Below are 11,925 nucleotides of genomic sequence, written 5' to 3' on the forward strand. Positions count from 1 at the left end.
GTCTTGTAATGCCTCCCTTAGACTCCACTCTGTCCAGAAGAGCTGTGTGAGTGGAGCCCCCCCACACGTGAGATGCATACTCCATACGAGGGCGGACAAGACCCTTATATATGGAAAGCATCTGTGTGGTGGAGAAGAACTGGCGGAGACGATACAGAACGACCAACCTCGAGGAAGCTGATTTAGTAAGAGAAGAAATGTGAAGTTTCCAGTTGAGATTTAGAGCTAAGGATAGACTGTGGCGGGCGAGTCCCCGCTGAAACCAGTTACCAGTGACGCCAGGGAAAATTGAGTGCTACAGCATATACTCTGTTTTTGTCATTAATGTTTTAATGTTCTTGTCTCCCGTCGCGCTCCGTTTTCTGCGTCGCGTCCTCATTGTTTATCTCTTGTTACTTGTTTATCTTCGACTGTCCGTCCACGTCCTCCTGTTGTCCTCTTCTACATATTGTTTGCCTCGTACACTCACACTTCAATGTCAGTTACACTACACAACCTTCGCATAAATGCATACACACACATAATATTATACCTTTTCTGTGTGTTTTGCTTGTGCTAATGACCTGTTTGTATTTTTGTGAAATAAACAACCCTGACGGATATTGACTTTTCCCTATCTGTGAACCAATTAGCAGTAAAACTCACTTACCACCAACAATTGGTGATCCTGCAGTGTTGCTATGGTTCAAGGTGGCTTTTAACCGGTCCCGTTCAAGGGCACTTTCTTCCAGAGCGGTGGACCTGAGTCGGAACACCCGATTCATTCGTCCGCCTTCTCCTGGGGCAATAAACCTCACCTCCACTTGGGGTTCGTGAGGTTGAGCCTCAGGTCAGGAGAAACATTACGCCCTTATGGCGTATTTGCCACCTTCAGGGTTCTCCCGGGGGGCTTTGTGGTGCAGTGGTTAGCACACTCGGCTCACAATCGAGAGAGCCCGGGTTCGATTCCCGGGCGAAGTAGAAAAATTTGGGCGGCTTTTAAGATGCCCTACGCCCCTGTCCACCCAGCAGTGAATGGGTACCAGGTATTAATCGGGGGTTGTGTCCCGTCTCCTGGGGTCTCTTCCCTTCGCCTATAATTCCTTCCCCCTCCTGTCTCTCTCCGGCATATGACCACAGATGTTGCGCCGACTAAACGAAACTTTCCAAACTTTTTCAGGTTTCTCCCCCGTCCTCCCCGAGGCACCCTCTGTGCCCGCTCTTCAGGCGTCTTCCGCGCCTGCTATAGGTGCCTTCTGCGCCTTCTCCAGGCACCTTCTGTGCCTTCTCCAGGCACCTTCTGTGTACCTTCAGCGCCTTCTTCAGGCACCTTCAGTGCCCCCTTCAGGCACCTTCTGTGCGCTCCCCCCTCCCCCCTCCTCCTCCTTGCCTTTCTGCTGGTACTACGAGTGAGCTCCTGTACACTCCACCTAGACACTCAAACAGGGCGACACATCACCCACCAAGACATGCACAGTGCCACATCAGACTCAGTGTAACACGCAAACAGTGCCACACAAGACTCACTGAGACACGCAAACACATTGTGACACCTCACTGGAATTACTAGCTGCCCCCTGGATTAACCACCACCTCCTGGATTTATCACCGCCGTTTTGGATTACCTTACTCTCCTGTGGGATCCTTATGTACAGTGCAGTGTCTCCATCAACAGTTTAGTGCAGTGAGTTCCCATCAAAAGTGTCACAATAATACCTACCAAGGGTGTAGTGTTGTGTTACAGTGCCTTCTTGGACACTGGTTCGCCCCCTGAGCCACTGAGGTCCCTGGCACACGCCAGCACCTAAAACACGCAGTGGTTCGACGTCCTCACGGACTGCCGAGGCCCCTGGCAGCTGGCGCCTTTAACACACGCAGTTCGTTCTACTCTCACGGAGTCGTCAGCGTATGAGTGGATAGGACAGAGGAGGAGGGGGTAGAGGAGGCCTACTGGTGATGTTGCCTGCGCCAGCCCTTTTACCACCAAGGGCAGGGCTATTGTCTCCCCATGTGTTTGCCGTGCCTGGCGTCCCATATACCCCCCGTGCCCTCTCATCTGGGAGTTGAGTCCACCGCGGGGCAGGGTGTAGTTCCCCTCGGTGAGCAACACGCTCCTTTGGTGGGAGGGTTGGGCTAAGACGGGCGGTTCAGTGTGGCCCCACTGAATCAATCGGCTAGTCATGTGCTGGCTAGGGCCATGCGATGGCTAGGGTCAAGTGGTCACTGCCGGGTGGGCGATCGCAACGGTCCCGCGGCCGCAGTTAAACGCCTGGCAGTGGATGCGTATACTTCCCCATTACCCCTGGGGCTGTTGGGTGCGGTCTGGCCCCAACATCCAGCCTCCCCTTGTTGGGCTCCGTGGTGGGTGGGAGTGTGGGGGAGTGAAACACCTCCCCTGTGTATGGGTAAATTTCCCTTGCCTCGGCCTGCCTCTCCCTGACGTCCGCCTGTCCCTGGAAACTCTCATACGGTCCTCTCTCATCGCCACCTTGGAACCTTTCACTGCTTATGGTGGTGCTTCTGGGAAGTCCCTACCCCCTAGAGCAGGGGTTCCCAACCTTTTTGTTCATCTGTACCCCTTGGGCATTTTTATAGGTTCCCGTGTACCCCTAAAAATTTTGGATAAAAAATTATGAAATTGTAATATTTTGATATTATTTTGTTATGAAATCTGTATGTGTAGACTGATGATATAATTTAAATAACAGTTTTGCTTACTAAATTGAGGAAATTGAAAAAAACAAACAAACACGACATTATACAATTTGAATGCAGATTACTACACCATGTATTGTACATTAGTGGTTATTCTCTCGGACCCAATGTACCCCCTGAAAAGTGCAAATGTACCACTGGGGGTACATGTAACCCAGGTTGGGAACCCCTGCCCTAGAGGGTCTGCTCAAGACAAGTCCGTGCGACCCAAAAGTCCACGGAATAGTTCGCGTAAACCTGGAAACTCCCCAGTTTCCCAAATAGAAGTTATGCCTGGTGTATATGAGCCTGTTTCTTTTGAAAAATATATAATAGTAAAGTCTGTGGACGGCTGCTCAATAAACGACCTTGACATATTTCCAGTATACCGTTCCTTGGTCAAGGCTTGCGGCCCAAGATCATGCCACAAGGCGACGGGAGCTTGCTTGTTGAAGTATCGTCACCTGCGGAGAGCTCAAAGCTCCGCGCCCTTACCTCTGTTCCTGGTGCATCAGTGTCCTGCTCTCCCCATGCCACCATGAACCAATCTAGGGGAGTTGTCTTCTCACGGGACCTTCTCCGTTATTCAGAAGAAAGACTGATGACCGAGCTTGAAAACTACGATGTCACATCAGTGCGACGATGGCAACGGAGAGTACGTAGACGGAGTACTCACACCTACCCCAACCTAGTTCATCACCTTCAACCGTCTAGTACTGCCCAAGACCGTCAAGCTGGCGTGGCTTACTCTCAACGTGAAGCCTTACATCCCCAACCCAAGAAGATGTTTCCACTGTCAAGCATATGGTCACGTCACACAGACTTGTCGTCGCTTGAAAAATGGACTAACAAAAGTATGCGTGTCCTGTGGCCTGGATAACCACGGTGAAGACTGCCCTGGCCCTGTGCGGTGTTACCACTGTGGTGACCCTCACCCTGCCTCATCAAAGGACTGTGAGCGTTACCGCTTTGAAAAGGAAGTATTCAATATACGCAATCAAGAAAGAGTACCCTTTGCGGAGGCGAAGCAACTTGCCCTCAACAAGATGTCAATTCCTGGTATGACATACGGCGCTGTCCTTAACACCCATGCCAATCGCCGTCGTGCCACTACCAAGCCTGTTGCTCCCACAACCTCATGTTTGCCTGAAAAGGCCGCCCAGACGCCTGCTGATGGCCGCAGTGAGCCCCATCAGCAGAAGCGCAGTCGCAGCGAGGAGTCCCTCAGGGAAACCCCTCCTGCTAAAATGCCTTCTCCAGTTACCGCTTCGGGGTCGCTGGAAAAAACCCGGGTGCCGGCTGCAGCCGCCATCCCCGCACTAGCGGCCCCGGCTGTCTCTGAGCCGGTGACTGCTGCTGCCAAAGGTCAAGGTGCAGCCCTGCCGGCGCCCGTGTCCTCAGCCTCCGCACAGTCCATGCCGGGGGCTCCATCCGTGTCCCGCTCCCTTGCCGCTTCTTCGGGGTGGCGGAAGGTTGAGGGGTGCAGGGTGAGGAAGCCAACGGCAGGAGGTGGAAGCCGGGGAAACTTAGGTGTTCCCCGACCCGTCACATCGGCCATTGGACCGATAAAGAAAACGCTAGTGATGGGGTCAACACTCCAGGGAAAACCCGGTGCTACGACAGGGAGTTCCGTCTCCGGGTACGCCCAGAAGAAACAAAGATAAATTCAAGATCTTGCAGTGAAAGTGCCGAGGTCTAAGAGGAAACTGGGAGGAACTCCAGCTCCTAATTAAAGACTTCCAGCCACAGTGTCTCTGCCTCCAGGAGACGCCGTTAGGAGCATACGCTCATCCTCCCCCACGCAATTACAGTGCCATATACTCGCCAGCAGATCCCACACAAGCTCCTTCGGGAGGTACGTGTATTCTCATCTCCAACGACATAGCCCAAACTCCCCTCTCACTTAACACTCCATTGCAGGCTACTGCTGCCCAAATCCACATAACACGTACCTACACTGTATGCTCCCTGTATCTCCCACCCAGTGCACCACTCGATCAGCAAGACCTCCTGACACTAGTACACCAGTTGCTCTCACCCTTCCTAATAGTTGGCGATTTCAACAGTCGCCATACTCTATGGGAAGATACCACCAGCAACCCGAGAGGAGTCACTGTGGCATCTGTAATTGAAGACTAGACCTCTGCATATTGAACACCGGTCATCCAACACACTACCATATGCAAACAGATACACGGTCAATAATTGACCTCTCACTCAGTTCCCCCGATGCATACCTGGACTTCATGTGGGAAATATCAGAGGATCTACATGGCAGCGACCACTACCCTATCTTCATCTCCCACTCCACTTTTCAACCGTCACCTCGATTACCACGTTGGAAACTTGATCGAGCGGACTGGGAGCTTTTTCGGACCATGACTCACACGGAGACATCAATTGATGACTTCGACACTACCGAGGATGCAGTTACCTTTTTTACGGCGCACATTCACCGGGCTGGAGAACTCGCAATCCCACAGACAACGGGACATACATCACGTCAGCCTGTGCCTTGGTGGTCGGACGAGTGCAAGCAGGCAGTGGCTTGCCGACGCCGGGCCTTCAACCGCTACAAGAGGCAGAGGACAGAGTTCAACCACATCGCCTACAAGAAAGCACGGGCACAAGCACGCCGAACTCTGAAAGAAGCACGATGGTCCTCATTTACCAGCTATATATCCACACTTGCTTCACAGACACAAATGACACAAGTGTGGAAGAGGGTGCACAAAATAGCGGGAAAGTTTTCAATAAGCCCACCACCTGCACTGAAAATTAATAATAACATAATATCAGGGAGCGCTGAAGTCGCCGACGTCATAGCCAGTACATTTGCTGCTGTGTCTCAGCGCGGCTCTAGACCTCCCGCAGTACGCCAACTCATGGAAGAACAAGAGGGACAGCACCTAGACTTTTCATCCCTTAACACCGAAGTATACAATGTTCCCTTCTCCATGCGGGAACTACAATCAGCTCTTTCCCTCTGCAACGACACTACGCCGGGACCCGATAACATCCCATATGCCATGATCCGACACCTCAGTCCTACCACCAAGACCCTGCTGCTCCAAATATACAATTCAGTCTGGCACACTGGCTACATACCAAGTGAGTGGCGCAAAGCCATTGTACTTCCCATACGCATACCTGGGAAGGATGGTTCACAGACCTTACACTACCGGCCCATCACTCTAACATCCTGCCTCTGCATACTCTTTGAAAAGATGGTAAACTTCCGCCTAATACACTATCTAGAGAGCAGTGGCCGCCTGTCTCCTTACCAGTCAGGGGTTCGGAGAATGAGATTTACAGTAGACGTCCTTGTACGTCTCGAGTCAGCTATCTGCCGCTCGTTCGCAGAAAGACAACACATGGTCTGCATTTTCTTTGACCTCGAGAAGGTCTACGACACGACATGGAGGTATGGGATTTTAAAGCTGCTTCATAACTTTGGTCTCCGTGGACGCATGCCAAAGTTTATTGAGGGATTTCTTGGAGAACGGACCTTCCGCGTCAGAGTTGGTACCTCCTACTCACCACTCTATGAACAGTAGGAAGGAGCTCCCCAAGGAAGCGTTCTGAGCTCTTTGCCGTGGCCATAAATGGAGTTACAACAACGTGCTGTGCTGATGATAATTTATACTACCTACTTCCTAATGTCTTTTTTCCAGGTATTGTACTGTATGTCCGCTGTTTGAACGGAGCTGGTGTCATTGATGTAGTTCATACTACAGCAGGGTTGGCAAAAACCAATGTTTAAAAAAAAAACGTTTTTATTTGGTTTAAACCATTTTTTTCTGTTTAAACCATGTTTTTTTTTGGTTTAAACCATTTTTTTTCGGTATTTTTATTCCAGTAATTCTATCCGTATTTATATATATGAGTTTAAAAAGGAATTATTTATAGATTTAGAGATGGATTTAGCAGGCTTGGCAAAAACCAATGGTTTAAAAAAAAAGTTTTTTTTTGGTTTAAACCAGTTTTTTATGGTTTAAACCAGGTTTTTTTTGGTTTAAACCACATATATATTTTTTTCAGTATTTTTATTCCAGTAATTCTATCCGTATATACATATATGAGTTTGAAAAGGAATTATAGATAGATTTAGAGATGGATTTAGCAATATATTCATTTTATCTTCATACAGTCTGTAAAAGAGGCAAAATGCAGCTTCTCTAACATGCTTTTTTATTGCAATGTTAAAGAGTAGTAAAACGTGAAAGACCTCTTCTAATTTTCCACTTGCATGCTACAAAAACAGTTGTAAGAGAGAGAGAGAGAGAGAGAGAGAGAGAGAGAGAGAGTGGGGGGGGGGGGGCTTTTTCCTGGCTATATCCCGCACCGCATACTGCTGCTGCATCGCGCTCCCTGGAGTTAGGGGCGGTGTTATGATGACTCGGAACAACAATGGCCGCCTTAGCATACACGGACTGTACGTATGTACAATTTACAGTCCACAGATGCCAGTGTCACCATGCAACATGGACAGCATGCATCTAATATCTACTGTGCTAGAACCTAAGTAATACTTATTCTGAGTTATTAATGAGAATAGAGTCACTAGGACTGAAAATCATTAGAATAGTGGTCCTGGCAATTATTCAGGCGACGATTACCATTGCAGCTTCCAGGACAGCGCCCCCCCCTTTGGTGATGACTGCATTCACGATGCCCCCCTACAATACCTAGTTACACTATACCTCGCTGCTACAGCAATACACTACCGTTACACAACACTATCATTTTGCACCTTGCTCCCGACCGCAGCTCGCAGCTCTGAATGACTAGAATTCCCTTCTGGAAATTTAGTTTTATGCCTAACCTCATTTGGCATATTTTTTGGTATATTCAGGGGTGTTTTTAATATTATTTCATTTATATTCATAATAAGGTGCTGGAAGTCAAAGACGTTGACCAGATTCTATAATATATCTAGTGAATAAAACATCAGAAAAAAGCATTATACACATCAGATGAGGGTATCGTTCCTCTTGGTACAGTTTCAGGACCTAAAGTTCCTGATCACCGCAGAACGCGTAATGTTCGTGTTCGGTTACTAGTCTGTGGGTCTGTGCGGGAAAGGAGAAAGTGGCCTCCGCTGCCCAGCAGTGCCCAGGATTGTACACTACTTAACGAGGACTTACGCTATCCCAGCTGTGTTATTGTGTCTTACAAGTGGACTTAAGTATCAGAGTGTGCTAGGATCCGTTCCTGACCCACAGTAAAGGCTACAAGTCGCAAAAACTTGGAAGTATTTGTGGCGTGCTTCTCGGAGGCATCGACGAATATGGAGGAAACGCTGCGGCATCACATTTTTATGTGCTTATAAAGACCCTGAGAAGCCATTTTAACGTGATTTTAGGAGTAAATAAAGCCGTTCGTATCGTATTCTCCCCTCACAGTGTGGCATCAAAGAAAGGAAGCCAGAAATCTTTAAAATGTGCTGATAGGCGTCGGTTTCTGAGTCAAAGAACTCCTCTGCATCTTTGTAATCTACTGCTGCACACATTAGTTACAGGGGCGTCGGTGATGCAATGGTGTGGAATGTGGAGGGAGTGGACAGTGCATGAATGGAAACAAGATATGAAAGACCAAAATTGTGTTTTAACTAAGCTAGAGTGAGGGAGGCCGCTGTGACGGACGCGCAAGTTTGACGCGAAAACGGGTCCTATGTAACGGGTCTTGGCTTGTAACTCCCAAGAAAAGGCTAAGATAATACGCATTTGAAAGATGTGCAAGTCTTAAACGTGTTGAAATAATGCAACGTGTGCGTGTGTCTACCATTACAGTGCTTGAACAGTGCCATACAGTGAAGGTGATGTGAGGGTGAGTGGGAGGATAAGATGACGCGCTAAAGGATTTTTTTTAAACAATTTATCTGCTATTTAGTGAAGTGGCAAATATAATATATATATATATATATATATATATATATATATATATATATGTATATATATATATATATATATATATATATATATATATATATATATATATATATATATATATATATATATACACAAAATTATGTTTTCAGTTACTTTGAAGTTACAGCATTTGAATAGAGATTTGAGTTTACCAACTGACGTTTTCATCCTGGTGTTAGTAAAATGACTGCATAATAAAAAAATTAAAACCACATATAATTAAACCCACAATACCTGATGAAACTAAAATATTCACAAAAAATGCTGGTTTTATTGATGTTTTTTTGGTTTAAACCAGGAGTGTCAAACTCATGGCCCGCGGGATAGTCATAAATGGCCCGCGGTATCACGGTAACTTCAATCTTGTCAATGTATTTTCTACCCTGTACTGGAGGACTACAAAACCAGGAGGATTACCCTGCCTTCTACTACAGACCGCTAAGTGTTCTGATTTAGTATTTACTTAGTTAGATAGTGATCCACAGTTACTCCTAGGACAAGTGTATTAAGCTTCCCACATCTGCACTAAATTCAACATTCTTTCACGCCAACCCAGTGCTACACGGTTTTATATTGCTTTTGTGTTTTTTATATTGCTTTTGTGTTTTCTTCTCCTTCTATTATTAGGATACTTTACTGTGCTGTGATAATAGGACTACGTGAATCAGGCGCGCCAAGCTACGTTAATTTCTAAGTCCACACAAAACACTAGATAATCCACTTTCCGCGCAAACCTAGTGAACACAGTTATTATCTTCTTTACATAAGTGATTTCTCAGTATATTAATATTGGCCTATGTTTTGTCTTGGTGGGTAGAAATAACCGCGCCTTTATACCCGAGACACACCCTTTTCCCCGGGGAATTGACCTGACTGCGACCTCACAGCAGCTGTTGGTTTGTTTTCCTAGATACACATTTTTGACCTGACGACCTCACCGCAGCTGCGTACTTTGTTATCGTCTTAACGCGCCTAATTGTTTCCGTTTTGCCTCGCCTATATCTTCACCATGACGTCCCTCAAGCGTTGTTCTGGGTGTGGCCTTCGCATGGCCAAGCAGTACTTTCTTTCCAAGGACGTTTGTAGGTTCTGCGTTAAGACTCAGAAGGATGATCAGAGGATCATAGAGTTAGAGAATAGGGTTACGACTCTCGCCGCCCAGGTACACTTACTGGTTAGTGCAGCAGCAACAAGCCCCGCCTCCTCCTCCTCCCCTTCCTCTTCCTCTTCTTCTTCGTCCTCCTCCCCTCAAGTATTGTCTTCACCCACACAGCAGCCCCTCCCATTCTCCTCCTCCTCCTCCTCGACCATCTCCGATCTCCCCGCTTCCCACCCCTCCTTCTCCTCTTCTTCCTCCTCTTCCTCTTCCTCCTCCTCCTCGCCTTCCTCTTCCGTCCCCCCTCTCCCCTCTCCCCGCCCACCCTCCTCCTCCTCATCCTCTCCCTCTTTCTCCTCCTTGTCCTCCGCCTCTTCGCTCGTCCCTCCCTCCCACACCTGTCCTTCACCTTCCCCTTCCCCCTCTTCCTCCTCCCTCTCCTCGTCCGTCCCTCCCTCCCCCACCTCACTCTCCTTTCACCTACTCCTCCTCCTCCTCCTCCTCCCCTCCTCCTCCTCCGCCTCCAATTCCTCGCCTTCCTCTTCCGTCCCCCTCTCCCTCTTCCCGCCCACTCTCCTCCGCCTCCTCCTCCCCTCTTCTCCTCCTTGTCCTCCGCCTCCTCGCTCGTCCCTCCCTCCAACACCTGTCCCTTACCTTCCCTTTCCCCCTCTTCCTCCTCCACCACCTCACCCTCCCTTTCTCCTTCTTCCTCTTCCTCCTCCTCCTCCTCCTTTCCACCTTCCACCTCTTCCACAATTTCTCCTCGTTCTTCACAGCAGGTCCCTCCCTCCTTCCTGCTCTCCCCTCCCCTTCACCCACCCCTCCTGGCCCCCTTCCGACCGTCGGGTTCTTGTCGTTGGTGATAGTCAGGTTCGTTATGTTGACAGGTATTTTTGCTCCAAGGATAAGAACAGGACGAGGGTGTGTTTCCCAGGGGCAGGGGTGGGCCATATATCAGACAGGATTGAGGCGTGTATGGCAAGCGAGGGATCGAACCCCATTGTCTTTCTCAGCTGTGGCGGAAACGACGTTTCTCGTGTGCCAAGCGAGGACCTTCTCAGGCGTTTTAGAGAATTGTTAGGCAGGATACGTGACGCTGGTGGGTCGCCAGTAGTGTGTGGCGTCCTGCCAAGGAGGGGCGTTGGCGATGGATGGCTGTCCAGGGCGATAGCAGTGAACAGCAGATTTGCTGAGCACTGCGGGCGCAATGGGTGGCTGTTCGTCGACAATTGGGACCTCTTCTTTGGCAACGACGCCCTCTACGCCCGTGACGGGATACACTTGACGTTCAAGGGTGTTGAGGCTCTCTCAGACTCCCTTGAGCGAGCACTTGGTACCCTGAGGATTTTTAGTAGAGGGGAGGGGGGGAGGAGTAATGGGAGCAATGGGAGGAGTAATGGGAGGGGACATCTAGCTCATAATATAACCAGGCAGCTTAGAAGTAATTCTAGGGGAGTAACAGAGGACGGGCTAAGAATCTTCTTTACTAACAGCAGGAGCCTCAGAAACAAGATAGACTTACTAAGGGGTGAAGCTTGTTCAGAAAATTTTGACATAATAGCGATCACTGAGACATGGATAGACACTGCTAAGAGAAATTTTAGATCAGAATTTGAAATAACGGGTTATCAGATGTTTCACAAAGACAGAAGGGGCAGAAAGGGAGGTGGAGTTGCGCTATATGTTAAAGACTCACTTAAATGTTTAGTTAACAACTCAGTCAAAACTAACATGGATTCAGAATCAGTTTGGGTGGACGTTTACCAAGGAAAGAAAACTAACTCTAGGAGTTATATACAGGCCACCCAACCTTAACAGGCAGGACACGAGTATATTACTACAGGAGATTGGCAGGGCGAGTATGAGTAGAAATGTCTGCGTAATGGGGACTTTAAGAATAGGAATAGAGACTGGGAAGATCTAGTGGGGGACCTGGAAGCCGAGGACTTTCTTGAAGTTATACAAGATAATTTCCTTAAGCAGGTAGTTACTGAGCCTACCAGAGGAGATAACATATTAGACTTAGTCCTAACCAATAATGGGAACTTGCTACGTGAGTTGGAGGTGGGCGGAGAGTTAGGAAATAGTGATCACAGAACGGTTCGTTTTAGCTTAGACTGGGCGGTAACCCGAACCAAACCCAGTGTTAGTGCCAGATTTTAGAAGAGCAAACTACGAGGGCTTCGAAGACATCTTGAAGGGGTAAACTGGGATAATTTAGGGATT

General features: G+C 48.3%; 1 protein-coding gene across 1 annotated transcript; it reads left to right on the forward strand.

Annotated features, from left to right (window-relative positions):
- Window positions 1-3,719: 3,719 nt before the first annotated feature.
- On the forward strand, window positions 3,720-4,687 carry LOC127010199 (nischarin-like). The gene is made up of 3 exons (XM_050884077.1): window positions 3,720-4,160; window positions 4,438-4,528; window positions 4,659-4,687. Exons 1-3 carry the CDS (start codon window positions 3,720-3,722, stop codon window positions 4,685-4,687), a joined length of 561 nt encoding a protein of 186 aa, XP_050740034.1.
- Window positions 4,688-11,925: the final 7,238 nt, after the last annotated feature.

Source organism: Eriocheir sinensis, chromosome 42 (genome assembly GCF_024679095.1).
Source record: "Eriocheir sinensis breed Jianghai 21 chromosome 42, ASM2467909v1, whole genome shotgun sequence".
Classification (NCBI taxonomy): domain Eukaryota; kingdom Metazoa; phylum Arthropoda; class Malacostraca; order Decapoda; family Varunidae; genus Eriocheir; species Eriocheir sinensis.

What these genes read in the sequence shown, in the direction of transcription:
- LOC127010199 (XM_050884077.1), top strand. Translation starts at nt 3,720, where the DNA reads ATGTCAATTCCTGGTATGACATACGGCGCTGTCCTTAACACCCATGCC. An exon ending in GGAAGGTTGAGGGGTGCAGG is followed by an intron (nt 4,161 to 4,437) that starts GTGAGGAAGCCA and finishes CTCTGCCTCCAG; the next exon opens with GAGACGCCGTTAGGAGCATA. An exon ending in CACACAAGCTCCTTCGGGAG is followed by an intron (nt 4,529 to 4,658) that starts GTACGTGTATTC and finishes TCTCCCACCCAG; the next exon opens with TGCACCACTCGATCAGCAAG.